Source organism: Nerophis lumbriciformis, linkage group LG17, assembly GCF_033978685.3.
Source record: "Nerophis lumbriciformis linkage group LG17, RoL_Nlum_v2.1, whole genome shotgun sequence".
NCBI classification, from domain to species: Eukaryota; Metazoa; Chordata; class Actinopteri; order Syngnathiformes; family Syngnathidae; genus Nerophis; species Nerophis lumbriciformis.
In genome coordinates this window covers 14,786,030-14,812,150 of record NC_084564.2, presented here as the reverse complement: position 1 = coordinate 14,812,150, position 26,121 = coordinate 14,786,030, and the positions used below count along the sequence as shown (strand labels likewise).

Genomic DNA, 26,121 nt, shown 5'->3' with positions numbered 1-26,121 from the left:
ATATATACATATATATACATACATACATGTATGTATATATGTCATATACATATACATATATATACATAAGTATACATACATATATATGTATATATACATATACATACATATATATGTATATATATATATATATACTAGGGATGTCCGATAATGGCTTTTTGCCGACATCCGATATCCCGATATTGTCCAACTCTTTAATTACCGATACCGATATCAACCGATATATACAGTCGTGGAATTAACACATTATTATGCCTAATTTGGACAACCAGGTATGGTGAAGATAAGGTACTTTAAAAAAAAATTAATACAATAAAATAAGATAAATAAATTAAAAACATTTTCTTGAATAAAAAAAGAAAGTAAAACAATATAAAAACAGTTACATAGAAACTAGTAATTAATGAAAATGAGTCAAATTAACTGTTAAAGGTTAGTACTATTAGAGGACCAGCAGCACGCACAATCATGTGTGTTTACGGACTGTATCCCTTGCAGACTGTATTGATATATATTGATGTATAATGTAGGAACCAGAATATTAACAGAAAGAAACAACCCTTTTGTGTGAATGAGTGTAAATGGGGGAGGGAGGTTTTTTGGGTTGGTGCACTAATTGTAAGTGTATCTTGTGTTTTTTATGTTGATTTAATTAAAAAAAACACACAAAAAAAACACGATATCAATAATAAAAAAAACGATACCGATCATTTCCGATATTACATTTTAACACATTTATTGGCCGATATTATCGAACATCTCTAATATATACATATAGATACTGTACATACATATGTATATATATATATATACATATACATTATATATATATATATATATAAAAATATAAAACCTTCACTGGTGAGTGGTTTTACTCCATTTCAGTTTTATTTGACAGCAGCTAACTTCTATCTACACTTTAGCGAGTGGATATGGAATCATCATATGCAATAAAACAAAATAAAGAGCAACAAAATGTAAACTGCTGCACTCGTTTATTTACATTCGCATAAGTTATCACTCCTCGTCACACTCACATCATAAACAACGATCATTACATTTGCCCCTTAACCCCAACCTTGATGCTTTTTAAACACCTAAAATGTACACTATTTAAATACCCCGGGCAGACAAGAGACATTCAAAACAGACTTCTAAAAAAAAAAAAAAGAATGTTTTTTTAAATAAAATATGTCTTCCAGCCAAGAAGTGAGAGTTAAAAATATTCAAAAGGGCTAAAAACCAGAGAAACCAGAGCTAACATTTGACGAGCTTGTGATGCACACGAGTGAACATCCAGTGTTATGAGCAGTGTTTTCCTTAAAACATAAAAGCACAATTATTTTTGAATTAATAAATATGATCCAGCTGTCCTCATGGAGAAGTGAAGAGTAAAATGGCAACATTATCATTCCGCGTGTTTGTGACAAAAATAAATAAATGACAAGGTGAGTCAAAAGATCAGAGCAGGTCGGGCAGGATGAGGCCTGGGGGTTTGGGCTCCACGCAGTTGATCCAGAAATTGGCGCAGCTGGCGTGGTACTGGTGGCCCCCGTACAGCAGCTTGAAGTTGTCCGTCTCAGAGTTGAACGCCTGCGGGGGTGGAAAGGTGAGACTGAGACGCTGAGAGGACATTTGGACACTCAGCAGGAGGGAGATGCATCTGATGGTTGGTAATGAATGTTAAAAAAAAAATGCATGGAGAGAGCTCCACCAGTATGTATCCCACGCCATGTCTTCCAAATATTTCACATGCAGTCCAACTATGCAAGTAAAAATGTAGTTCTACCTCACACAAACATTGTAAAGTTATTTCTACATTTTATGATTTTGTGTGTTAAACAGATGAGTTGCATATGTGCTTACACTCTTTACCCTCAGGACCCATTTAGTCCCATTACAGACACATATTTTTAATGTACTGACATATCCTCCTGAGGAATCAGCATCCTCTGCAGTGTTTTGCATAACAAGGCATTTTTTTTAACTAACAAAAGAAAAAGACAAAACAAATGTCTGCTGCAGAGGACGCCCCCTGGTTCTGAGGAGGATCCATCCATTTTCTACCTCTTGTCCCTTTCGGGATCGCGGGGGTGCTGGAGCCTATCTCAGCTACACCCTGGACATGTCGCCACCTCATCACAGGGCCAACACAGATAAACAACATTCACACTCATATAGAATGATTTTCACATGAATGCCTAATAAATCTTAGGCCTTGTTCACACTGCAGGTCAATGACGATTTTTTTGCCCTGTGATCTGAATCAGAATTTTTCATGTCAATGTGAACAGTGCAATTCCGAATTTTTCAAATCCGACCCAGGTCTCTCTCATAAATCAGATATGAATCCCATGCGACTGCAGTCTGAACGCTCCAGTTGTATTCATCCGACCGGTAAATCATCAAATAGAAATAAGTGTCATAATTAAAGGCCAAAATAGACGGTTGCAAAATAAATAGTTGACAAATGAGCCGAAAACAAGCAAAAATAATGTTTTAGGACCTCTGGTCAATGTTCCACCTCTCCTGTCTCCAACTGCTGGCCCACACGCTCTCCGGAGCAGACGTTAAAGCAAAACGTCCCACACACAAAGAGTCAAAAAAATGCTTGCACTCTTCCTTCTTAATCTTCCACATGCAATAATTCAGTTCGGAAAATGTTGACTTTGATTGAACAAAATCCTTGAAATTGCCACAAATGCGCCAGGACAGAGACAGACTCGAATTAGAGCCATGTTTACTTCCCTAAACACTGCATCACGTATGACTTCATGTTTGCAGGCGGGTCGGATTGCGTTCACATTAGACTTTGCATTTTTTTGTAAAGTGAATGACTTCATAAAAAGATCGGATTTGACAAAGAAAATCCGAATAGGACATCCTACCTTGCAGTGTGAACATAGCCCAAGTCTGTACTTTTAACAAAACATATCCATATTTATCTGACTTTAATGACAGGGACCATTTTGGGTAAAAAGGGTAAGTTTTTTTGAATTAACTATATTTTCCTAAAAATAATACATCCAATTAAATTATTTACCTAATAAAAGCGGTTATAACAATTCCACCTCAATTTTTCATGTGTCCTAATTTAATGATAAAACATACACAAATATGAAAAAAAAAATCGAAACCTTTGTAATTGTGTTAGGACTGAAGCATACTGGTCACAAATTCTAGAAACTCCTGTGTTTTCCCCTTCTTTACAGGCCGCCCTCCTGTTCTATTACTTATCCATATTTTAACTATAATGGGAAAAATATCCTGGTACTGCCAGAACAGCACAGCTTAAGTATGCTGGGCAGGTGTTGAGCAAAATCGATATAAAACATCTTGTAGTCAGTAAAGTCAGGCTTTAAAATAAAAGCATGCTAGTAAACTAACAGTGCACCTCAAAAGGTCAATTCGGGTCTTTTTCATCAGCACGCTCATGCGTAGTTAAAGTTAAAGTACCAATGATTGTCACACACACACTAGGTGTGGTGAAATTTGTCCTCTGCATATGACCCATCCCCTTGTTCACCCCCTGGGAGGTGAGGGGAGCAGTGGGCAGCAGCGGTGCCGCGCCCAGGAATCATTTTGGTGATTAAACCCCCAATTCCAACCCTTGACGCCGAGTGCCAAGCAGGGAGGTGATGGGTCCCATTTTTATAGTCTTTGGTATGACTCGGCCGGGGTTTGAACTCACAACCTACACTCTAACCACTAGGCCACTGAGTAGAATGTTGGCCTAAGAAAAGAGTGAGTCATGTGAAGTTAATCATAATCTACCAACCCAGCACACAGGTCCTACATACAATATGTTTCTAAAAGCTTCTAAATAAATCCAGCATTATCTCCACCAGGCTGAGCGCAGCAGTTTGGATGAAGAGCATCCTCACACACTAACACACACTTTTCCACCAGAGGAGCATACACTCTGCATACACTCTAAACAAGTATGTTAAGAGATGACCCAATAATGACAAAAACTGAAAAATGATATGCTAATGAGCAGTGTTGGGACTAACGCGTTACAAAGTATCGCGTTACTGTAACGCCGTTAGTTTCGGCGGTAACTAGTAATCTAACGCATTATTTTTATATTCAGTAACTCAGTTACCGTTACTACATGATGCGTTACTGCGTTATTTTACAATATTTTTGATGTAGTATCGGCTAGAAACTGAAGATCTGAGTGTGTTTTATTGCAGCGAAGCAGTGACGTGCTTCTGAATCTTCCTCTGCGCTCTGTGTGTGTGTGTCTGGGTGTGGGAAAGGGAGGGGAAGGGAGGGGAGGGGCGGGGTGTGCGCAATACAACGTAAACCGTTGGCCAACCGAAAAGTAACCACAGAACACTATCGGTATAGCGTTCTGTGGTTACTTTTTGGTTGGCCAAGCGGACGTGACGACAAGCTGTCCTCACCCAGGTCCGCACGGACCTGGAGGGGGCGTGCCTTAAGTCCGGCTGGAAATCGGGAGAAATTTGGGAGAATGGTTGTCCCGGGGAGAGACACTGAAATTCGAGAGGGTTGGCAAGTATGATATATTCTCACTTCTTTTCTTTTGTCGAGCACAAAGAAAAGAACATTTTAGTTAAATGTAAGTTGTGTCTTGGATCAAAGATCCCGTCTACTGCCCAAAACAACAATTCAAATCTGCCTGGTTAGGCTTTGTGTATGTCACGTGTGCCTTCCTTAAGTGAAGCCAGGTTTACAGCTATGTTGTTACTTATGTATGTTATGTTGCAGCTATTTAAAATAGTTTTGTCAATTTGTTCTGGTCTGAAATAAATTGGCCCTTTGAAACATATCTTTGTCTTTGTGTGTTGTATGTAGAGTACATTGCTTAGCAGAGTTCAGTGATGCAAATGTATGTCAAGTTGATCAACAGATTGTATTATTCTCCAGTGCAATAACAGTACTGAAATAAAGGCTAAAAAGGCATTAATGGGAGCTTTAAAAAAAAAGAAAAAGTAGAAGAAGTAACTAGTTACTTTTCACAGTAACGTATTACTTTTTGGTGTAAGTAACTGAGTTAGTAACTGAGTTACTTTTGAAATAAAGTAACTAGTAACTGTAACTAGTTACTGGTTTTCAGTAACTAACCCAACACTGCTAATGAGACAGATATTATACATGCTTCTATTCAATTAACCACCAAGTCTATTATAGTTGCCAGGTTCTAGTATCAAGAGTTTAGAATGCTTTTAAAAGCTGTTACTCAGCTGTTGGTGTGAAACTCCTGCCTGTTACAGTTGACATTTTGATTGAAACTTTTATTAGTAGATTGCACAGTACAGTACATGTTCCGTACAATTGACCACTAAATGGTAACACCCGAATAAGTTTTTCAACTTGTTAATCAATTCATGGTAAATTACGTACTGTTGTTTACAATAACTTATTAGTCGTATTAATGCAGGAGAGCAGTTTGCACCATACTGCTATCACAGCATTGGTTCTAAAGCTGCTGTATTGTGAAATATACTTGTTCATCCATCCATCCATTTTCTACCGCTTGTCCCTCTTGGGGTCACAGGGGTGCTGGAGCCTATCCCCGGAAGGCGGCGTACACCCTGGACAAGTCACAACCTCATCGCGGGGCCAACACAGATAGACAACATTCACACTCACATTCTGATATGCTGCCAGAACTACATTTCCTGCAATTGGGTGAATTTTACACAATATTTTACCTTTAGATTTATTCTCATCTACCAACCTCTTTTGGCTGTCTTTTTGACACATGTCCTGACTCCCATGTAATGTACCAGAGATTTTTTAGTTTTTTTTTAGTAGATCATTTACGAACATTATCATTGAAAATGTGACGTAAAATTATATAAAATGCATGCAAACTCAGAAAACGTTTCCCATTTGGCAACTCTATCCAGTAGCCACGCCCCCTCGGGTAATATACTTCCAGTGTTGTGACCTCTGTTTACAATCCGCCACGTTAAAAATATACCATCTCGCTGGCTATTAATAAATACGAAAATTTCACATGCCTGCAATTTTCCATGCACTCCAAATTATTATTCGAGTTAAAAATTAAGTTGTTTAGGTAGGCCACAGTTTTAATAAATAAACTAAAATGTGAGCCTTTATGGCAGTCCAAAGACTGTGGATTGATTTAACATTCAACATAAGCCAATACAATAGTACCAGCTGAGTCTATTGCTGCACACACACTATATGTGTTGATAGTAGGGACGTTCCCATCAGGGATTTTTGCTGCCAATACCGATCAACCATGAGTGAGATCGGCCGATACCAATACCGATCACATGTATTAACTGTAAATGTTTAGATTTATTTATGGTAAGTGCTATTGACAGTTTAACAATAGAGACTTTAATTCATCCCACAATGGGGAAATTATATGGTTACAGTGCCGATTTTTACATACAGTAACAAAAGTAAATTGTAATGAAAAACTAAATTTTTTTTTATAAATGAAACGTATTACGCACTATGTATAGATAAAAAAATAAAACAAAAACACTATATTAACACTCAAATTGCACACCAAGAAAGAAAGGTCACAGTAAACACATAAGTGTGTTGTAAAGTCTTATGGCTGTGGGTAGAAAAGACCTGCGGTAGCGCTCCTTCTTGCACTGTGGATGTAACAGTCTAATGCTTTTTTATTACATGCAATTGTTCAATCAAACCAAAGTACACAATGACTACATTAAATAAAACAACTATTACTCTCTTAAACCAGTCTTGCCCTCAAAGTCCTCCTGAGTCTAAGGAATTATTCTCTCAATTTGTAAACATGAACATAAACAACAAAATACGGTAATGAGTTTAAGATTTTTTTATATATATATATATATCTAATCACTCTAGTATCGATCATATACTGATATTACAGTATTACTGTTTTTACAAACAGTTTTTAAAATCAACTAACACACATATTCATGACACTAGGAATGACAGCAATGGCTATTTGACACTTCCTGCTCCCAGGACCAATCTCCTCAAACATACAGTCATCCATCCATCCATCTTCTTCCGCTTATCCGAGGTCGGGTCGCGGGGGCAGCAGCCTAAGCAGGGAAGCCCAGACTTCCCTCTCCCCAGCCACTACGAAGTGACATACAGTAATGTATAGATGTATATCATTCTGGAATCGGTTGCCATCTCACATTAATCTCTCACAAAGTAAATTGTCATTCAAGACAGCTTTGAAGATACACCTATTGCAGCTGCCCACATGACGTGAATTTTTTATACTGGGTTTAACTAGCTTTTTTATCTTATGTTGTATTTTTCCTTTGTATAATGTTTGGTAATGCATGTATTCTTTATATTTTTATTTTTACGCTCCTATATGTCCCAGGAAGACTGGCAGTCGCCTTGGCGTCAGCTAATGGGGATCCATTCAATAAACAATAAACAATATTACCCTTGGCGTCGACGCCACCAATTTATGGATTGATATACCCTCCTTATGTGTCATGCAACAATATTGACATGTCAACAGTTAAAAGCTGTTATGTTATTCTCTCTCTAGTCGATACTTTTATTATACTACTTGTTCATTTCTGCTTACTTTCTGCTGTAACGTGGTTCCATCTACACTTCTTTAAACTTTACAATGCACATATTTATTGGTGTTGTTTAAAGCTAGCTTAGCTAGCATGCCTGATTCTGCTTGTTCTTTGTGTGTAACATGCTTAGCACCGTCCTAATACTTGATAATGATACTTGATAGGGGTGCACAAAAAAAAATAAAATCGATTCTCATCCGAATCGTGATTCTAATTCATCCAGATTCTACAAAGTTTGTAATTCGATTCATAATTTAAAAAATTATTTCTTTATTTATTTTTTCAAAATAATACATCATTAATTAAAATGACATCTACTTGCAACCAGAAGGAGCCTTTTAACCTGTTTGGAAAAAGTTTAATTATTTTTATTGCTATACCAAATAATACATTGCGAGATTCAGTTTGTATCGCGAATCGTGTTGAATGGCGAATCGATTCAGAATCAAATAGTTACCCCAGTAATTAGAATAGGATCGAATCGTTAGGTACGCTGTAATGGAGGTGATTATTAACAACTAAGGGGTGTGTCTGTATACTGTGTATAGAGATAAACAATTAGCTGCGGACTAAAAAAAATACAATAAAATAAATAAAATATTAGCCCAGAGGGGATAGGTGTTTGTGATCGCCATTAAAAAGGCACATACTTTTTTTAAATAAAAATTGGCCGATACTGATCAGCGGCCGATCGATCGGCACATCCCTAGTTGATAGAGAGTCTAAAGAAAGGAAGAATAATTACCCTTGACCTCCTGACACTTTCTGGAGTCAATGCCTGTAATCACAAGAGCAGTCAGCACATTGCAGCTCAATGCAATGAGAAGAAGCAGGAGCAGCAAGAGGAGTAGAAGCGTAGAAGCATCAAAGCTGCAGCCTTCTTTTTCCATAATCACAAACAAGTCTTTTCACAGGAGGTGATTTGGGGCAAAAGTTTGAACCTCTTCTGTGTTAATTTTTTTTAAAGAACATTGAGAGAGGTGAATTATGCCAAAGAGCCTGGCAATAAGATAAATGATTCAATCCGTTCTTGGGTTTCATATTGAAAGGTATCACTGAGCAGACCAATGAAAACTGCTGGAGCTCCAATAGCACCAAGGTGACACTTAAGCACGTCTTGAATGCAATTGCGGCTCCAGTTCGAGTTGATGAAATAATAATGTGACATTTGCTTGAACATTTAGAGGAATAATTTGCATGAAGGATGAGAATGGAGGAGGAGAAGCTAATAAGCTAGCACGCCGTCAATTTGTCACGTTTGTCCCGGCGAGCACGTCGATATCTGTGCACCTTTAATCAGTAAACAAATCTACGCCTCTTGGCTAAAAGGACACAAGCGACAATCAGTGGCACCGTCTGTGTGCAAAGCACTTCTTTCACTTTATTATCTATCCACTGAGGCGACTCTCCTCCCATCCCCTCGCCAGTATGTCAAGTATGTCATTAAAAGAGGGGTTATCAATCATATGCTAGTTGCGCCTAAATCACCAAAATACTACATTCATTTTTGGAAAGGTGAGAACATTTGCGCACGCACACTGCAGGTCTATACCCATTTTTGTACCCATATTAAATTAGACGCGTTTATTGTTACACAAATAATACAGTGAAACTTGATTCAGAGTTCCACTTTAATTTTCTAGCAGCATTGGGACTTGTTAAAAGAAATACTAAAAATATAGAAATAAAGTGTAGCCAAAATGTGTTAAAAAAAATTAAAACATGTTAAAATGGGTCATATTGTGATTTTTTGCAACACTTAAAACCAGTGGTGTGCCGTCAGAGCCAGCCAAGTCTTCTGTGCTGGCCTAACATAACCGGAAATCATGACCATAATTAAAGATAAAAGTAATTTTTGATTTACTTTCCCTAAATATCAAAAATGATTCATATTCTCCTCATGTCATATTATGCTCGTTCCAGCGCTGATGTTTTTAGTTTTATAGAGTTTTTATCCTATCAGAATTCAGCTATCTTATGTTGCCATGCTGTACCAAATCTGCCTAGAGCTTTCAGATTCAGCAATGCGGACGTCTGTGCACTGTAAGTGAACGGGGACATGCAGTTGACAGACAGTTGCAATAGCCAATCAGATCACGCGTTGTTGTCAGTGAGGCCTTCAAGATGGCCTAAGGCAGCTATTTAGTGATGTATGAGCCAGGTAACATAAGAACTCCATTACCCAGCATGCCACAGTAGTGGCGAGAATGCGCAGCAGCCCCGTTTAGGTTGTTTAATGTAGACATGCCGGTGTGGAGTAAACTTTAAGAACTCAGCCAACACGCCTCGTCTGCATCTTTTATGATTAGACAAGTCAACACATATATTTGCAAGGCCAATTTCAAGAAGGATATTTAAAGAGAAACTACATCTTGTGAGACCATACCAGCCAACCCCGGAACCTAGCTCAGCTGTCGATGAAATGTGAGTTGAGATATTTTATTTCTTTATTTTTTCACGTTTAAAATGTTTTTTGCAATTTAAATTTTGACAGTACTACACAAGATATGTTTTAATTGCTGATGCGGGTCTATTGAATTTTAAATGCGCCAGAAAATAACCCGTTTTGTACAATGCGCAGTAGTGTGTAAATGTGTTTCTGTATAGTATTTCTCCAGCAATAGTCATGTGGTGACATCAATGACGGTATTTTGAGAGGTAATCATTAAAGTCGGACATCACTGAAGGCCTAGGTGGGAAACGCACGGCCCGCCACTGCTTAAAACACTTCCTAGTGGTCTACCTAACATGTAATGGTGGTTCTTCGGTCAAAATTTTGCATAGATTATATTTTACAGCCTGTTTTCAAGCTACTTTCTGAACGTCTCTTCAGGATGCACCACAACAATAGGATAGCGAAAAAGAAGGGAGCTTATAATTGACTACAGTGTCGGACTACTATGGTGGGCCGGCACAAAGCTCTTTGTATAAAACGTTACTATATATGGATAATCCGCTGACGTCACCAATTGGAAAAACGTCACAAATGGGGGTAAATTCAAAACAGATTGTTTAGCGGAAGTATGAAGGAAGGCAAGATTGTTTTATAAATATCTCAGCAATGCCTCAACGGTTAGATTTCACATTTTCGGGACTTATGCAGATCCCAAATACACAACAGCAGGTACCGATAGGTAAGAAAAGTTGGTTTTGCATAATAGGGCCCTCTTAAGGAAGTACTCCAAAAATTCTAATAAGTTATCTGCATCAGATTTTTTCAAGTCTATGTGAATTGTACAATCCCATTTAAAATAAATCCCATGCAGGCCTCTTTTGTAGATGCCAATGTCACAGTTCTTCTTTAAAATAGATAGTTGCGAAAATAAATGGCGGACAAAGGAAAAAGCAGAAAACAGTCTGTAGTGAAAAAAATATGTTTTAGAACTCACAACAATGTCCCACCAAAACTGGCTCTAACTTTTCGCACGCTTTTCGGAACGGATGTCGCAGCAGGTGTCCCATAGCCAAAATTCTTGTTCTCTTCCTTTATAAGTTCCGATGCTTTGAACACTGGGCTTTATACGGATTTTTACGGGTTCACAAGCTTTATACACGGCTAATAAATTCAGCCTCGTCACATCAGACCAATTAAATTGCCGAACAAGTCGCGGTGGACCAATGAAAGTATTCACATGAAATCAAACACAATCATTCAGTTGGCCATTTAGCGCGTTACACACTCATTGTCATCGTGGAGAAGGCGCAACTAAATGCACACAACGCAGCCCCACAGCCAAAGACAATCGACCCGGTCACTGAAAAAGGAAACCGGCGCCGCACAAAACGAAAATCCACCACTACTAATATTTCCCGAAAGGATGAAGACAGCGCTCAATGACTTCACAGTTAAATTTGTAAATGAACACAAGCGCCTATGTAAATCTTACACATTACAATGTGTACACCTGCGGCTTGTAGACTTAAACACTTGCCAACATATGTACAAGTCCAACATAAAATGAGTCCAAAAACTAGGTGGGTGTGGCTTTAGGCGCACTCTCTAACAAGGTCATTCGAAAATGTCTGCTTTTGTTGCAAAAAATCCTTAAAATTGCCACACATGCACCAATTGCGGCCATGTTTACTTCTGCAAACACACTGCAGCGCATGTGATGTCATGTATTCTGCACACACTGGTCACTTCACAGACGCATTATGTTCATATTAGACACAGAGATAAGTCACGTTGTTTTTGTCATGTAAACAATAAAAAGACTAAAAGCGTGACTATAGCAGCCAATGTGTATGCATCGTTTTATCTGGACTGAACCATTCATCTAGCTGGAAGGACCACCATTCCCTGCACAACACTCCCTCTAAGGACACCACAAATGAAAATGGAGGTACAATAGCTAATAGTGATAAGTCTTCTAAGGCCTACAAGAATCAAGGAGCCGAAGTGGCAATTGTGCTCTCTCTCATGTTGGTGTTTGTAGCTTTTCAAGAGTCTCCCGCACAAAGAGCGAGGAGACAACAATGACCTACACTGATTGCGTGCAGAAAGTGCCTTGTCGGCCGCTGATTGTTCAATCATAACTTAGCAACCGTTACCAAGGAGTTTGGTCAAGCTTTGGATTTCTCAGCACTGCTGCAGTGCGGACCATACTTGGTGTGTGTTTGCACTGCAAAGAGGAGGTTCGATTTATGCTGTCATTTACTGAGCCTCCATGTTCAGCTTTAATCAGGATTGAGGAGGCGGAGCTTAACTGAGCCCCTGTATACCAAGATGATTTTGTTTCTTATTGACAGTTGGTGAGAGGTGAACGTTTGCCACTTAAGCCCCCTGTTGCTAGGCTCACCCATAAGACCCTCCACCTACACCTCTAGAAGGACAGCAGAATGAGATGTAAGTCTTATACTCGTCTAAAAAGGCGTCCCAGCGTGCTTTCTTCTTTGCGCTGGAAATAATGCCGCACAGTCAGCGAAGAGTCATACTTAACTGGGTGTTTGTACCGACCTTGCTGCGAGAGTCAACGTTGAGCAGGCACACCCCGCAGGCCAGCTCCTTGGCGTTCTTGATGCCGTGCCGCAGAATGCACGAGGTGAAATCCAGAGACGTTTCATCCGGCTGCACCAACACAGGACACGGATTTACTCAAAATGTGCTCATCCACAAAATGCTACAATCAATCATAAAAATATTCATGTTTCTCTTCAATGTTGCGCACATGTAATACACCCATCAATGCATCCATTTTCTACCACTGGTCTCTATCGGGCTCGCATTCACTTGAAAGTAAATGTGTCCTACAAAAATGAACAGTGTGAAGCCGGTCAATTTGAGAATTTTATATTTCATACATATAAATGCATAAAACTGCAAAAATAACGGGCGAAGGAATACATGTTACTTTTACACTGTTAATCAACATATTATTGTCTCAAGATGCCACACATTGCAATATGCAATAATTTGAAAAATATTTGGCTCTACGCAGACAGGGCTTTTGTCTACAATAAATCATGCTCTTAAACTGAACAAATAATCAATAAAAATTATACAGTGTTTATAATGCAATCATCACACATAATAATAATGCAAGTAACCATTTCAAATAATATAAAGTTGTATTTAACATTACTGTAGAATTGTTTACCATTGTACTGTAACTGGAAGTTAAATAAGTGTGTTATATAAATAAACAAAAAAATAAAACTGGACTAATTTCTGTAAGCAAAAATGTACGTAATTTAAATAAATATTCAACGTTTTACAGTGCATTTTTTTCCCAGTTGGAAAAACAAACTCAGGGAACTCAGCTTCTTTTGTTTACGCTATCGCACTAATTAAAAAATTAATCGTGCAGCCCTAATTTAGAGTGTGTATTTATACAGTGTAAATCAACAGGCTGAGTGTGAACGTACCCTTTGCAAGCAACAGAGCAGCAGTTATGATGCTAATTTTAAGACAATGGCTAACATAGCAGTCTTCAAACTGTCCAGCATCTACAAAATATGGTTATTAAATTACGATGGAATATTTTCCATTTTTATTTCATTCATTCAATGTCAAATAAAAATCAACAAAACATTAATATAAATCATGAATGAAAATGAGCAGAATTAAGTAGAAACGTATACCTTCCACATATTCACACAATTTAAGTTAAAGTTAAAGTACCCATGATTGTCACACACACACACACACACACACACACACACACACACACACACACACACACACACACACACACACACACACACACACACACACACACACACACACACACACACACACACACACACACACACACACACACACACACACACACACACACACACACACACACACACACACACACTAGGTGTGGCGAAATTATTTTCTGCATTTGACCCATCACCCTTGATCACCCCCTGGGAGGTGAGGGGAGCAGTGAAAAGCAGCAGCGGCGGAGCCCGGGAATTACATGTATAGTTCAATTCAGAAGAATAAAGCAATAGTTCTATTTCATAACATACAACAAAAATAAATAAAAACAATAATTTAATCAAAATCATATATTTTATCATCATCATAGCAGTTTGCAACTTCCTCACAATAACATTTTTCTAAGCAAAAAATATAAACAAGAACACCACCAGCTAGCTTATGTTACCATTAGTGGTTTAACAGAACACAATGGTTTGACAATTGTCTATATTTTTCCCAATTACAAAGTTTATGTAATAAAAATGTTTACCGGCCCGAATTAAATGATTGGTGTTTTACGGCTGTTGCTCACCCGGTCTCGTCAACACGTACGCGCAGGGAGCGCGTGCACACATACAAAAGCAGTCCAAAAGAAGCAACAAAAAATTTGCAGTCCTGTTGTTGTTATGATAGAATATACATTCAATGACAGCTAACACTAGCTATCCAAATTACTACTAATAGGTAACAACAACTAAAGTTAATGCGCGTGCATGTGGTACGTACGTACGTAATTACGTACGAGAAGCCGTAAGAGAGAGGGATATACTGCGTAAAATACATTGGAAAGATAGCGCCCTCTAGGTATATGTGTAAATGCTGCAAACAGCCCCTTTACAGGGGAACTGCAGTTTTTTTACGTTCACAATCATCCATCCATCTATTTTCTATCGTTTTGTAAAAGACATGACGATGAATGTATTTTTTAATGCATTCTAAATATTAAACATATGTGATCAAAAGTCCGCTTACAATGGAGCCTATGGAAGCTGCTGTATTCTGCCAATAAAGCCCTTAAAAACATCCAAACACCTCCAGTAAGGTTTTATATACATGCTGTTAGTATATATGTAATGTAGTAACCGGCACATTTATAATAACATTTAATATTTACGTATTTTGATCATTTCTAGCATATGCGGCGTGTTAATTTAAAAAAAGCATCACAACGTTCGCTTTTTTTTTTTTTACGGCATCACTGATTATTACTCACTGCCGACTTTAAGAAAGACAAAAAACATAATAAACCATCACTTGATGTACAAGGTCTGCCTGCTGTCATTAGGATGCCGACTGCTAGGATGTTCATATATTCCCATTTAGATGAAGGACTCATAATCCTCACGAAGAAAGAGGGGTGGAACCAAGCGTCTTTTTGTGTCGTTCTCGCCATTTACGGGTCTAATTTGGCTGTTGAAGTGTACCAACTTGTCGGAATACATCCTCAGCCTTCTTCTATCCAGGTGCAAGGCATGATTTATGATTACACTTTCAGGCAGCAAGGAAGTGAGGAAACACCTCACCAGTCGATCATGTCGAAATTGTACAAAAGCTTGTGATCACGACGCCGCCATAAATAGTTTGTCTGCATTAGCGCTTATAATAATATCACAAGTACTTGGTTAATATCGAAATCCCGAAATGTAAATGGAATATTGTTGGCACTTTTTGTATGTTTTTTTATTGGGTTTTATGGGCAAAAAGAGGACCTCCCATGGACTTTTATTTATGTTTATTTACAAGTTAGAATGCATTAAAAACAAAAAATCCATCCGTCGTCATGTTTCTCATAATGATTGTGAACGATAGGCAAAATTCCAAAAAAACTGCATTTCCTTTTTAAGGGATATATTTTTTTTTTTTTACAAAATACCTATTTCTCTTTTTTTTGTGTTTGAAAAAGAAAGAAAAATATTTTGGGTCGTCTCATATTAAGGTCAATACGGGATTTAATTCTAGAAAGAATGTCCAAGCAGTGCATGAATGGAAACTTGTGTGACAAATCATCTGTCTCATCATTAGGTCTGCTTTGTCTACAGCAAGTAAATAGTTCTGTTGCGCTGGCGCCATGGATGAAGACAGCCTTGTTGTCCCATCAATTTTGTTTACTGACACTGCCTGACAGCTGGTTAAATAAATCCATTTTGTTCTTGTCATCCCTGCTGATCTGAACACGACTTCACTCTCAGGCGGAGGCTACACAGCATCCGACTCAATCGATGATTGATTTGGACCTAATGGAGCGTTCGCAGTAGATTCACTAACATTCCATTATCTTGTTGGCAGCCTTTTCATTGTGCACCTGCAGGATCATTGTCAGCCTATTGGCAGAGTGATGCGGGTGAAGCATCTACATACGTCAATCGGTTGACAATCGAGTGTCTCACCGCGAGCTTGGCCAGCGACATGAAGCCCATGAGGTTGTTCCACACGCGGCTGACGTCCTTCAGGAGCTGCTGCAGCTTCTCGGAGCACACCGCCGTCGCCTTGATGCCCAGCTCCACGCGTCTTGTCACACGGTACACTTCCACCACACCTGACAAGACCAAAAACATTTAACACCTTCTAGAACAAGTGTGAGTGAGTGGGTGGGTGGGTGAGTTGGTGAGTCATTGTGATAGTGTGAATATGTGATTGCTTGGGTGTATGAGTGTGATTGTGTGCATTTTGTATGTGTGCAAGTGTAGTTGTGTGTATGAGTGAGTAAGTGTGTGAAAATGAGTGTGAATGTGTGTAATTTTGTGTGTGAGTATAATGTGATATTGTGACAGTTTAGGTGTGTGTGAGTGAGTGTGTAATTAAGTGAGGGAGTGAGTAGGTAATTGATTGAGTAAGTGAGTGATACTGTTTTGAGTGAGTGAGTGATTGTGTGTTTGTGGGAGCATGTGATTGTATGCTTGTGTGAGTGAGTGAGTAAGTGAGTGATAAATTGTGTGAGTAAGTTAGAAATTGTGTATGTAATTGTGAATGTCTGATTGTATGATTGTGTGTGAGAGTGATAATGAGTGTGAGAATAAGTGATTGAGTGGTGTTAGACTGTTTGTGTGTGTGTGTGTGTGTGTGTGTGTGTGTGTGTGTGTGTGTGTGTGTGTGTGTGACTGAGTGATAATGTTTGTGTGAGTGAGTGAGTGAGTTAGTTAACATTAATATGATACTATTTGAGTTAGCGATATTGTTTGAGTGAGAAAGTTAGGGATTGTGTGTGTAATTGTATGACTGTGTTTGAGTGAGTGAGTGAGTGATAATGTATGTGAGACTGTGAGTGTGTGAGTGAGTGATACTGTTTGAGTAAGTAAGGGAGTGATACTGTTCGAGTGAGTGAGTGAGTGAGTGGTACTGTTTGAGAGAGTGAGTGATACTGGTTTAGTGAGTGAGTGAGTGAGTGGGTGATACTGTTTAAATGAGTGATTGTGTATGGGCTCACCCAACAGATACTCCATGCCCTGAGCAGATTGGATGACTTCTGTGCAGACGGAGGAGCTGCTAATGCCATTCAGTGTGTTGTTAGCGTTGGTGATTACCTTCACAAGAGAGAACAGGTGACCTCAGATTTACTTGTTTTAACATTTCCTGCTGATAAAATGTGTTAGTAAAGTACAAACCTCCAGAGCATTTTCCAAACACCTTTGCCACTCGTAAGCATAGCGCTCACTCTCCTGCATCGTAAAAAAAAGTGTCACAGAGAGTTAGTTGGGTGCTTAAAAGTTGTGGTTTAAAATGTACGACACCGTGGTTAATAGTCGTGGAATGGTCTTACCTCCACCTCCCCAGTCAGATCCTTGTACTTGTCCCGGATCACAGGTAAGGTGGGCTTCTCGCTCAGGGTGCTGGATCGATCTCTGAAGGGTTGCTCTGGAGCTAAAGATGTAGGGGAACGGCCGAGCTCCTTCTCGCCCAAACTGTGACTGCGTTTGTGGGAACCTGAAGGTAAGGAGGTCAGAGGGAGCACTTTTTAATGGCTTTATAAGGTTTGAAAAAACTGTGTACTACATTTAAAATCAGGAGGTTGCAATTCTGCCTTTTTTTTTTGTCAAGGTCAAGAAAGGAATGAGTAACTTCCTAATTTGGAACAAACAACATGTACCACTCTGATGCATACCTAGGCACCTATGATGAATTAACTCAGTGCCAGATGGACAAATTCTGGCAGGCCGTGACAACAGACAGAGGCAAAATGAGCCAGACTATTACAGGTGGGGCACGTGAGCAGGTCGCCCCAGTTGAGGTAATCTAAGCCAAACACTCCAACAACCAGCACTAACAGAGACATGCGTCACTGTCCACAGCCAGCTCTGATCTGATTATGTTTCACCGGGCAAAAAAGGGACTGCAAAGCCCTCATCTTTTCGCTATTTAAATCCTCAGCTCAGGGTGTTGATGTTTGGCAAACTGGCTTGTAACACACTGTGAATAATATGAATACATTATTCACGGGGCACGCTCCAAAAAAACAACAACAATGAGGATGCAGTTCATGAATGTTGGTCTTTGTGGATCCATCAGTGCCATTAGAGATGTCATCTCAACACTGCCATCTAATGTTTGACAGCTTTACTGCAGCCTTCTGAATCATCTTATTTGTGCACAAACTGTTACTTGGTTATTTAACAGCCTGAAACACATGAACTGACTTCAATCAATCTCTTATTGGGGCCAAGTGACATCATGTGGCATAATTGTTCTTACTGCTTTGATGAAATGGAATAAAACTGGAAAATCATCATGAGATCGTCTTTTTGGATCTAAACTGGTGCGACTTGGAATTTGGAGACGGTCTCAATTCAATTAGGAATTTTGTTCAAGCCTTCTGGGTAACAGAGTTCCCTCTAATGACAAATCAGAGTCACCTAAACAAATGTATGTGTAACTCATTATCCCAAATGATGCATGTACAAACCTGTGACTAGTTGCTGCTCCAAAACGAGTGTATTTCAACCAAGAAAATACTCTATGACATACATCCTACGATCATCTTTGAGCTGAGTACAAAGGAACACAATGATATGCTTGCTACCATATGCTGTATGGTCCAGACCTCTGCTCTTGTGGTCTATCACTTAAGATCACGCTTATGTGTGACTCTTACAGTACTATCGTAGTACTCAGCAGGCGACTGTATTCAATTTGTTGGGTTTGGGTGAGGTCAGAAAACGTGAAATTAACTTACCTTGAACGGAGAGGTCAAATGTAGCCAGCTCGTTCTTAATCATCTCCTCACTGGATTTGAGATTGGGCTGAGCACTGGCTTTCAGGAAGTCCGACTTGCCAAACTTTGGTTTGTCGCCCTGGAAGGCTCCAAACTCATCAGAGGCCTCGCTTTGGTTAGCCTCGGATCCGGCCTCAGCAACACCAGGGCACGAGTCTGACTTCTCCGATTCTGTGCCGGCAAAATCCCCAAAGTCCTCTTCGGCATCACCACCGTTTTGGTCCCTGGAGCCAAAGTCTGCAAAGGCTTCAAACTTGTCTTCGGCAAATGAGGCGTCCTCTGTGTGGAAGGGGGTCTTGGCTGGCGAGGTGGTTGAGATGGTCGCACTATTATCAAAGTTCAGCTCTGGTTTTTGTGTCGGGACTACAGGCTGGTCCGGGCCTTGAGACTTTTGGACCTCACCGGGGACAAATTCCTCCCGGTCTGACCAGTCGTAAGTAGCCAAGCTGCTGAGGGCCGAAGTCCCAAAGGGGTCAAATTTCATGTCGTCTCCCTCTGTAATGACAACACAGAAATGCCAGTGGTTCCTGGGAATAGCAAAGATGCTGCCAGGACAGGCCTCAAAGAAACATTCCTATCAATTTTTTTGTACATTTTTGGGTTCAGGTGATCAGTTGTCTCTTTTAAGGTGAGTGTGACATTGAAGACATTGGACATAATGTAACTTACCTCTGACTGATATACAGTACAAATACAATAGTGAGAAATGTTTTCTGACAAAATAATTTGACGTAAAAAACATGAAAGCATGATAGTCTTGTTGTTGGTTGTATATGGTTTGGGGGATATTTTATTACGTGCCCCTCACGTACCAATGAATCATTATTCTAACACTATAGCTTGGATTTTGCTAGTTGCTTGCGCATGCTACTGGTAAATTAGCACACTAGCATGAGAATGTCAGTGTTTACATATAGAGACTGCTCAAAATAGATTTGGCACTACCCGTTTACCCAAGCTTAAATACAAAATAATGGGACTGTCTGTGAATATAGTTTGTTTTTACAACGATGTACAGTAGATGGCATACACGACTGGGCTGCCAGAGAACAAGACATAGCAGGAGGACTTAGCAACATAAAAAAGTTATTTTTTGATTTCTAAACATATTGCTTGCTGTTCATGTTTTTTGCTCACTTTTTGTGTCCTCCATCCATCCATCCATCCATTTTCTACAGCTTGTCAATTAATCAATCAATCAAACTTTATTTATATAGCCCTAAATCACGAGTGTCTCAAAGGGCTGCACAAGCCGCAACGTCCTTCTCATAATGTCCATAAAAATGGCATGCACACGTGTTATGCAAATTACATAATTACGTCATCTACGCTCCTGGAATTTTACTATACAGAAAGTGAAGGTATTATTAGCTATAGAAATATTCTTGAAATATTTCACTGTGTACAGTGAATCTTGTATTTCAAATTATTGAGCTGTTTCTGTACATTATTACTACAAATTCTTACAAAAAATGTATTTGGCCCCCTTTCCAATTAAGGCCTTCTCCTTAGTAACTGTGCTGCAGTTGAGTAAGTATACTTTTACTACTCCAGGAAATATAGCTATCTTTATGTCATATACAACTTAAATGTTTACAAAAATGGTATCAAATTACACAACGTTTTCTTAATGTTCAGGTCTGCTAACACAGTCAAACAAGCATCACTTTAACATTTCTTCCGTGGCAACGCAAACCCTTTAAGGACACAAAAAGCAATTTGTGAAATTGACAAGGATCTAGTGTTGTGTGCGATAATGAGATCAGTTTGAGGCATCTTTTGGAAGGAGGAAAAAGGAGAAGAAAAATAAGACGGCAGCCATTTCAGCGATACCAAGAGGAATATTTATTACGACAACATGAGAGAGAAAATAAGAGAAGAAAAAGTCACAAAGAACTGTGAAAGAGGTCTATCGTTACAAGAGTTGTTTCAAACTAACACGTGTAAAACTATAGAGTTCAGTTTGTTATGATACAAGGGCATGCAGAGTCAGGCGAGCAGAAAAGAAAGAGCCAAAAAGGTGGAACCAAGAGAACCCGAGGATAAAGAGAAGCACAAGGCACATTCACAGACTAAAAAAAATAATTACGGTAGTCATTTGGAGCAGAGTCATTTAACTATTAGCTTGTAAAAGCAACAGGTTTTTGTTTTGGATAATATAAAGCTCAGGGTAGAGAAACATTAAATAAACCCTTTGAGGACTTTATGGGCTAATCTGGCACAGGAAGGCCCCAAAGATACTAAAGTATAGAAGCCAGAAATTGGTCATTTACCATGAATTTGGATTAGGAATACTGTTTATTCTGCGAGCAAAGTGATCTCGACCAAGCACTCAAAGGGTTTTAGAGGAAATAAAGAAGAATGTTTTTACAGTGGACATCCCATTCACAGATGAAAAAAAATATTATTAAAGAGACAGTATCCTTTTTCCTGTTGTAGTGATGGTATGTAAGAATAGTCACTATATAGCAGCACATATTTTCTCAAAACAATATCTAGTAGGTACTGTTTTTGATTTACACTGAGAAGACAAGTTTTCCTCATGTCAAAAATAAGAGCTTAATCTCATGTAGTAAAAATACCTATCTAAACCTGTGCGAATACATTTCTCTCCTGGTATGCATAAACTGGCATTGTGTCCCGTGTACTTGTCAATTTCACAAATTGAAAAGGCAGCAAAAGCAGGGCAATACTGACATAGGAACACCACAGAACCAGACGTGACAATGTCATGCGACCGCAGGTAAAAGATGACAACAGTTTCCTTCTGTGCACCATCCTGGAAAAGCGACTTCACAAAAGGAATACTGTCTCTTTAAGATTACGTCAAGTGCGTGCATTGTCAGAAACACTGTGCAAAGCGTGAGGATGCTTGGCCTGCTACACATTAAGAATACGAAATGGTCCACAGATCTTTCGATTAAAAAAAAACAATACTGGACTCAAATGGAGTAAAAAGAGAGAAGCTACACAGACTCACAAGAGCTCTTTTAGTACACGTCGATGTTGAATCACCGCTTTGTGTGCTAAAGGCTTTGCTGCAGCTTTTTAAAGTACCGGTACGCAGGAGCCTGTGCAGTTAATTCACAAGACAAGGATGTGTACATTTATGGTATTGATGTGTAATACTATAAGTAAGACTGAATGTAGTAACAGGCAAATAGCAGCTTGTGCAACCTTTGTAAAGAAACGCAAAAAAAGGCATGCTTATAAATGTCCTGAATGACTGCTGCCATCAACGAATGAATGTGTAGAAGGTGAGAGGACACAGACAGAAATACAACTGCAAGCCCATCAACAAATCCGCCCAACGCAACAGTTAAGGTAAGTAGACCCTTATGTCCCCACGACAAGTGATAAGGGGGACAATATGGAAAGCCAATGAATGAAATAAATATATAAATAAATAAATAGGTGTTAAGATAAATGCAATAAGTTGGAATGGAAGATGGAGCCAAACACGCAATCTGATATGATATAATGTGATGTCTCAACATATTCAATTATGAACTCCTTACTTGTCCTTTGACCTCGTTTGATAATCCCTAGCAGGCAGAGGAAGAAGGGCCGCAGCTGGCCATGGAATCACCGTGTGTGTGTGTGTCTGTGTGTGAATGCAAGGGCCCTCACCAGAGCAAACGCACTAGTTCCTCACCTGTAGCGGGAGGCTGGTGGGACGATAGACCCGGCAAATCCAGCGAGCTGTCCGACATCACGTGCTTCAAGTCTCCGCCCATATCGGTGAGCTTCATGTCCAGCTGCACCGAGAGAGCGTCCTCAGAGTCATCCTTGCCCACGCTGCTCCCACCAATAGACGGGAGGTCGAGGGACTTGACAGACACGCAGTCCTCCTTGCCTTGTTTGAAAGCGGCCACTTTGTCCACCAAAGTCTTTTCCGAGGCGCCGAGCGCCGTGCAGAATTTTGAAGACTGGAAATCGGCAAAGTCGTCAGTGTCGCTCTTGAGGGACGAAAAGGAGCCACCGCCGCTCTCCTTTGTGTCATCGTAGGCCAGGCCGCCCTCAAGAGACAGCTGTTTGAACACGTCGTACTTGTCTGAGCTCCGCTGAGGCCGCTGCTGAGAAGGGGTCTCACCTTGGACCACCGCGCTGCTCTCACCTTTGTGCTCCACCCCAGAACTCCCAAATGCCATGAAGTCAGCAAAGTCGTCCTGTGGCGCGGCAGCAGAGGAGGTGCCAAAGAGGGCAAAGTCGCCAAAGTCGTCAGCTCCTCCCCCAGTGGGCTTGGCTACAGAGGGGGCCACGGACGCGGAGGGGAAGGCGCTAGTCTGTGTGTCAGTCACCGGCAAGACAGAAGGGGTGACTGAGGAGAAAAGGTCTAGGTCGGACATGTTGAGAGGGTTTTTGGCTTGAGAAAGAGAAACGGCTGACGGCTGTGGCGGGAGTTGTTGTAGAGATTGAGAGTTGGGAAAAGCAGAAGGGAAGCCAGGCTGGAAGATCTTGACCGGTTCAGGAGGGTCTAGTGGAGAGACGCTGTCGGCAGTTTTAAAATCCGTGAAGCCGTCATCAGACCTGATGGACTTGAAATCTGCAAATCCTTCGCCTGCAAACCAAAAAGAAGACAAGGCACATGTATAGCAGATACAAACTTTGTTGGGTATTGACAGACGTTGTGCCATCAATTCACACATCTAAGAAGACAATACAGCAAATGTACACACTGGGAATAAAAGTGTTGACTGGAAAAAGAAAATCTCAGCACACAGAGATAGTGTAAAACGGCAGATAGCACTGTGCAGAGTCGGACATTACCAAGCACGACTTACTGGACTTGTAAGACTGGTCTCCATTGCACACTGTTCTAATGAAACAGGGATGGCAAAACAGCTGCTATCAGCATTGATGAAGTCAATATAGGCCGTATTGTAGCCACAAGGGGGTGAGCATTAACCCATTCATACGTTGTCAGTGTGTATAAATTGCTCTCAGAAATGTCTTACCTAGTGGTTTCTTATCAGCAGGTGGCTCGAGTTGTCTAAACACGCTGTATTTGTCTCCGCCATCTGGACGGAAAAAGGGGGAAAACGTGAGGAAGAAAAAAAATTCAGTTTGGTAACATTGCATTTTTAATACTGAAATCGGCTTGAGCCGCGTGGCCCTCCATGTCTTTTATTATTTTATTCTATTCTATTTTATTGATTTGTTTTTACTTGTTTTTTGAATTTTTATTTATTTTTTAATGTTGTTTTTATTTTAAAAGCTTTAATTAAATTACTTTTGGTTTTTTTTTAATGTGTAGCTCTCTGGAAACAGTTAGTTAATAGTGCTGTATAAATAAAGTGAAATTGGATTTCCTCGGTTTTTGGCAAAAATTCTCACCAAAAATACAGCTTGTTTTTCATAAAGAGTCTCTCATTTAGTACAATTAAACGCAGTCTCTGTGTTTTTTGTGTCGAGTACGGCTGCAAAACAACCCACCATAGAGCCAAATAAAGTTGTAGCATACAGTAATAGCTCGGGATGTAATGGTGTCAAATCTCAGGGTATGATATTATCACGGTACAATATTATTGGTGCCCCGCGCTGTGCAGATAATTCTGGGAGATGTAGTGTATTTTCCGAACCGGCCAATGCTAAAGCACTGGAAAAAACTACACACCAAGTTTTTGTTTGAGAATCAGGCGTCACGGTATTATTGTGAACACTTTGAAACCGAAATTCCACAGTATTTAAAACACTGTTACACCCCTAGTAATAGCCCAATCAAAGTCAATGAGAGCCTTTGAGCCCACGATTCCAAAGTGTCACTGAACGCACCACACTGCTAAGGTAATTCTAGCAACAATTGAGAGTAAAATGGCGCTTAACGGCTTTCCTTCGGAGCTTTGTAGATCGCAATGCGTGTGATTGGGTCAATCATGTAAACAAAGTCGTTGTCTGTGAGTTTTTGGATTTAACGCAAGTGCCAGCTCTTTGATACAGGAAGTGAGAAACACGATTAAATTCAAAAAATAAGTCGTAGAAAAATACATAGGTGGTGTTTGTGGTGCTCTTTGCCAACAAATCTACGATAAAAGGAAAAGGTGATGTTAAATGTGGTCAATTATAAGCATTGATTTCTGTATGTAAAATTATAATAATCTGTCTGAAATGTGTTTTATGTTAACAATTTTGGGAGCCTGCCTGGAATAGATTATTTTGATTTTCATTGTTTCCTACAGAAAAAGTGTTTCGGTTTTCAACGGACTATTTGGAACAGATTACTAACAAAAACTGAGGTGTTATAGTAATAAATGAGAAAGTCGAACAAAGCCCCTCACACATAAGAGCTTGTACCTGAGGTAGGGGCTGTGGCTTCTGATGGCTGGTCCACAGACAGCTGCTTGAAAACGGCGTACTTGTCAGAGGAGGTACCCGATAGTGGAGTCAGCAACGAAGGTGCACTGCGGAGACATGAAGCAGTCGTCATGCACACTGTTTACAAGCCCCTATGGGCAAAAAATGATTCTTTTAGCCTGCAATGCTGCTTAATATCAGTCTGTCAGCATCTGCCTTTCATAAAAAATAAGCAGGTTACAAGCTAATGTGGTTTACATACACAATGAAGTGCTGCAGAAAAGCTTACTTCTACTTCTCATTAGTTTGCAAACATGAGCTTTGTAACCTCTGTTTAATAAAATTCTAATCTCAGGAGTCTTGGTTTTGCTGCTACAAATAAAGCCTCATTGTCCTCGCAGGGAGGCAATATGAGGGAAACATAATGCCACTCAGATGCGAGATAATTTTGTTCTGCCTCATCTTTTGTCTCTTGACGGATAATTGCCTTTCTGTTTGGGCTTGTGAAGTAATACGGGGAAATTAGCTTATCGACTGTCCGCCAAAATTAATTCATTAAGAGGTGACCCCAAACTCATTGTTATTCCGAGAAGGTTTCTGCGAGGTAGAAAGAAGCAGCGTTTCCACAAGGTTCCTAATTAGGCACAGAAATACAGTGCTTTTTGTAATCACTGATGCTGAATATGAGAATCAAAAACGCAAAAAGTTAACCACAAAAATACCTGTTTTGATGCTGCGATGCCATGCTGGCAGGAAAACTTGCACTCGACTCCCCTTGGAAGTCAGTGAATGCCTGATCTCCCATGCCAGCCTTTGGGGCCTCCTGGAAGGCCTGAAAGTCGTCGTCGTCAGCTTTGGTCCCCTACAGGCATCCACGCGTTAAA

The 26,121-nt window shown here is 39.8% G+C and overlaps 1 protein-coding gene across 5 annotated transcripts in view; it reads right to left on the bottom strand.

Annotated features, from left to right (window-relative positions):
* Nucleotides 1-978: 978 nt before the first annotated feature.
* Nucleotides 979-26,121, bottom strand: part of synrg (synergin, gamma) — a 38,080-nt gene continuing 12,937 nt past the window's right edge. For 3 of the 5 annotated variants that reach the window (XM_061972578.1, XM_061972580.1, XM_061972581.1), the window contains 13 exons: nucleotides 25,960-26,099; nucleotides 25,238-25,344; nucleotides 23,902-23,964; nucleotides 22,599-23,504; nucleotides 18,905-19,438; nucleotides 17,495-17,658; nucleotides 17,340-17,393; nucleotides 17,162-17,258; nucleotides 16,125-16,273; nucleotides 12,505-12,615; nucleotides 12,407-12,445; nucleotides 8,293-8,325; nucleotides 979-1,593 (listed from right to left, as the gene is read on the bottom strand). In XM_061972578.1, the coding sequence (XP_061828562.1) occupies nucleotides 1,462-1,593; nucleotides 8,293-8,325; nucleotides 12,407-12,445; nucleotides 12,505-12,615; nucleotides 16,125-16,273; nucleotides 17,162-17,258; nucleotides 17,340-17,393; nucleotides 17,495-17,658; nucleotides 18,905-19,438; nucleotides 22,599-23,504; nucleotides 23,902-23,964; nucleotides 25,238-25,344; nucleotides 25,960-26,099 (2,529 nt within the window). In that variant the 3' untranslated portion in view covers nucleotides 979-1,461. The remainder of the gene's footprint in view (nucleotides 1,594-8,292; nucleotides 8,326-12,406; nucleotides 12,446-12,504; nucleotides 12,616-16,124; nucleotides 16,274-17,161; nucleotides 17,259-17,339; nucleotides 17,394-17,494; nucleotides 17,659-18,904; nucleotides 19,439-22,598; nucleotides 23,505-23,901; nucleotides 23,965-25,237; nucleotides 25,345-25,959; nucleotides 26,100-26,121) is intronic. The other 2 variants (XM_061972579.1, XM_061972582.1) reach the window with 1 other exon arrangement.